The sequence below is a fragment of the Eimeria acervulina genome, genomic scaffold, assembly GCF_000499425.1.
Source record: "Eimeria acervulina Houghton genomic scaffold, Eah_scaff2610, whole genome shotgun sequence".
NCBI classification, from domain to species: domain Eukaryota; phylum Apicomplexa; class Conoidasida; order Eucoccidiorida; family Eimeriidae; genus Eimeria; species Eimeria acervulina.
This window is the reverse complement of record NW_013548180.1, coordinates 1-2,134: the sequence shown is the minus strand read 5'-3', so window position 1 is coordinate 2,134 and position 2,134 is coordinate 1. Positions and strand designations below refer to the sequence as shown.

Below are 2,134 nucleotides of genomic sequence, written 5' to 3'. Positions count from 1 at the left end.
TATATTTATGCACACCAACGCGCAGCTAAACAAAATGAAAACCGCGAATTTAGGGTTTAGGGTTCATGGTTTAGGGTTTAGGGTTTAGGGTTTGGGCGCAGGCCTTGAGGGGGAACGACACGAAAATTCGCATTGTCCTCAACAAGGCCGACATGGTTTCTTATCAGCAGCTCATGAGGGTTTACGGGGCCCTCATGTGGTCGCTTGGCAAGGTACCTAGATAGGGTTTAGGGTTTAGGGTTTAGGGTTTAGGTTTGAGAAGCGCAGCTAGAGTGGAACTAAACTCGTCAGTGTCACCTCAGCTTGGTTCTCGACTAAAAGCTTTAGGCTTTAGGCTTTAGGGTTTAGGGTTTAGGGGCTGCATGCATGCAGGTAATATCTTCTCCTGAAGTTGCTCGGGTGTATATTGGCTCTTTTTGGAATAACCCGCTGCAAAACGACGAAAACCGCAAACTTTTCGAGGCCGAGGTGAGACAGCGCGAGGTGTATGTACACCTCAGAATGCCCACTTAGCTGCGTTTACACTTCAGAAGTCCCTCTGAGCTGCCTGTACACCTGAGAAGGCTCTCTTATCTGCCTGTACATCTCAAAAGGTTGTCTGAGCTCCCTGTACACCTGAAACGGTATTTGTCTGAGCTGTCAATACATCTCAGAAGGTTGTATGAGCTGCCTATACACCTCAGCCCTTGTGGTAAAGCTTGTTGCAATCAGCAGCAGCAGTTCTCTCCTTTGCCTCGTGTACACCTCAGACAGAGCAGAGGTTACTTTGGGGCTGCATGCATCACTGGAGGTACTGTGGCCAAAGCAGAAGCCTTCGTTTGTCTTTTGGAGTTGTCTATCGTTTGCATCCGCATGCACTGCATGCTCTCACCACAAACGCTCGTTTGGCGTGCGCCTGCTGCATGCATGCATGCATGCGTCTGTGCATGCATATTTTGCATGCATGCGTTTTGGGGCTTTTGCAGGCGAACGATTTATACTCGGACATCGCACGAGTGCCTCGCGACGCGGCCATTCGAAAGTTAAATGACTTCATTAAGAGGGCTCGTCTGGCTAAGGTCAGTGGGTGGGGAGTATAATATGATATAATATAATATAATATAATATAATATAATATAATATTAGTATAATATAATATAATATTATATTATATAGTATAATATAATGTAACGTAATGTAATATAATAAAAATATAATATATAATATTATAATATAATATAGTATTATATAATATAAAATAAATAAATATAAAATAATATAATATAAGGAGGCTGTCTCTCTTTACACTGCCTGTCTCTTGCCTCTATTTTGTCGCTTCTCTCTCCTTTCGCAGGTGTCTCCGTTTTGTCTCCTTTTGCAGTTCATTCTCTGCTTGTCTCTGTTCTGTCTCCTTATGCTTCTGTCTCTGCTGCACACATGCAGACATATACATATATATATTATATATATATTATATATATACACGCATGCATGCATGCATGCATTATGGGTTAATGAAGTCTGAGGACATGTTGGGGCTGTTATTATGTGTCTGCGTTTGATTTGTATTTTTTTTTGCATTTGTTTGTTCAGGTCCACGCCTTATTGCTGAGCACTCTCCGCAACAAACTACCAATGTTCGGCAAAGAAGGCAAAAAGAAACAACTTATTAGTCAGCTTGCTGCGGTGTATCAGCAGGTCTCTCAAGAATATGGGGTCCCTATAGGAGACTTCCCCCCCGTTGCAACGATGCAGGTACCCTCATAAACCCTAAACCCTAAACCCTAAACCCTAAACCCTTTTGATCTACGCTCTCTGTACAATTTGAAATGTAGCATCTAGTGTTTTCTACTTGGGGCATAGGGTTTAGGGTTTAGGGTTTAGGGTTTAGGGTTTAGGGTTGCGTGCGAGGGCTTTGCTTTGGTTGTTTCTTTTTGAGAGTTTGTTTATATTATGTTGAGGTGTACGTACACCAGGAGAAGCTGGCTTCGTTTGATTGGAGTAAAATCCCTCGCCTCGATATGCGGCAATTAGAGAGTTTAGAAAATGTTATTAAAACGCAAATACCGCGCTTGATGGCCTTAGTGCCCACAGACAGTGTACGTACACCCCAAACCCTAAACCCTAAACCCTAGACTGTTACGCAGTACCACCT

General features: G+C 43.0%; 1 protein-coding gene across 1 annotated transcript; it reads left to right on the top strand.

Moving 5' to 3' along the window:
- Positions 1 to 101: 101 nt before the first annotated feature.
- On the top strand, positions 102 to 2,078 carry EAH_00067020 (EH domain-containing protein 1, related; the record flags this gene model as incomplete). The annotated part of the gene is made up of 5 exons (XM_013392608.1): positions 102 to 212; positions 373 to 468; positions 966 to 1,058; positions 1,573 to 1,734; positions 1,956 to 2,078. Coding segments are annotated over 5 exons (585 nt in total), but the record flags the coding sequence as incomplete, so codon positions are not given.
- Positions 2,079 to 2,134: the final 56 nt, after the last annotated feature.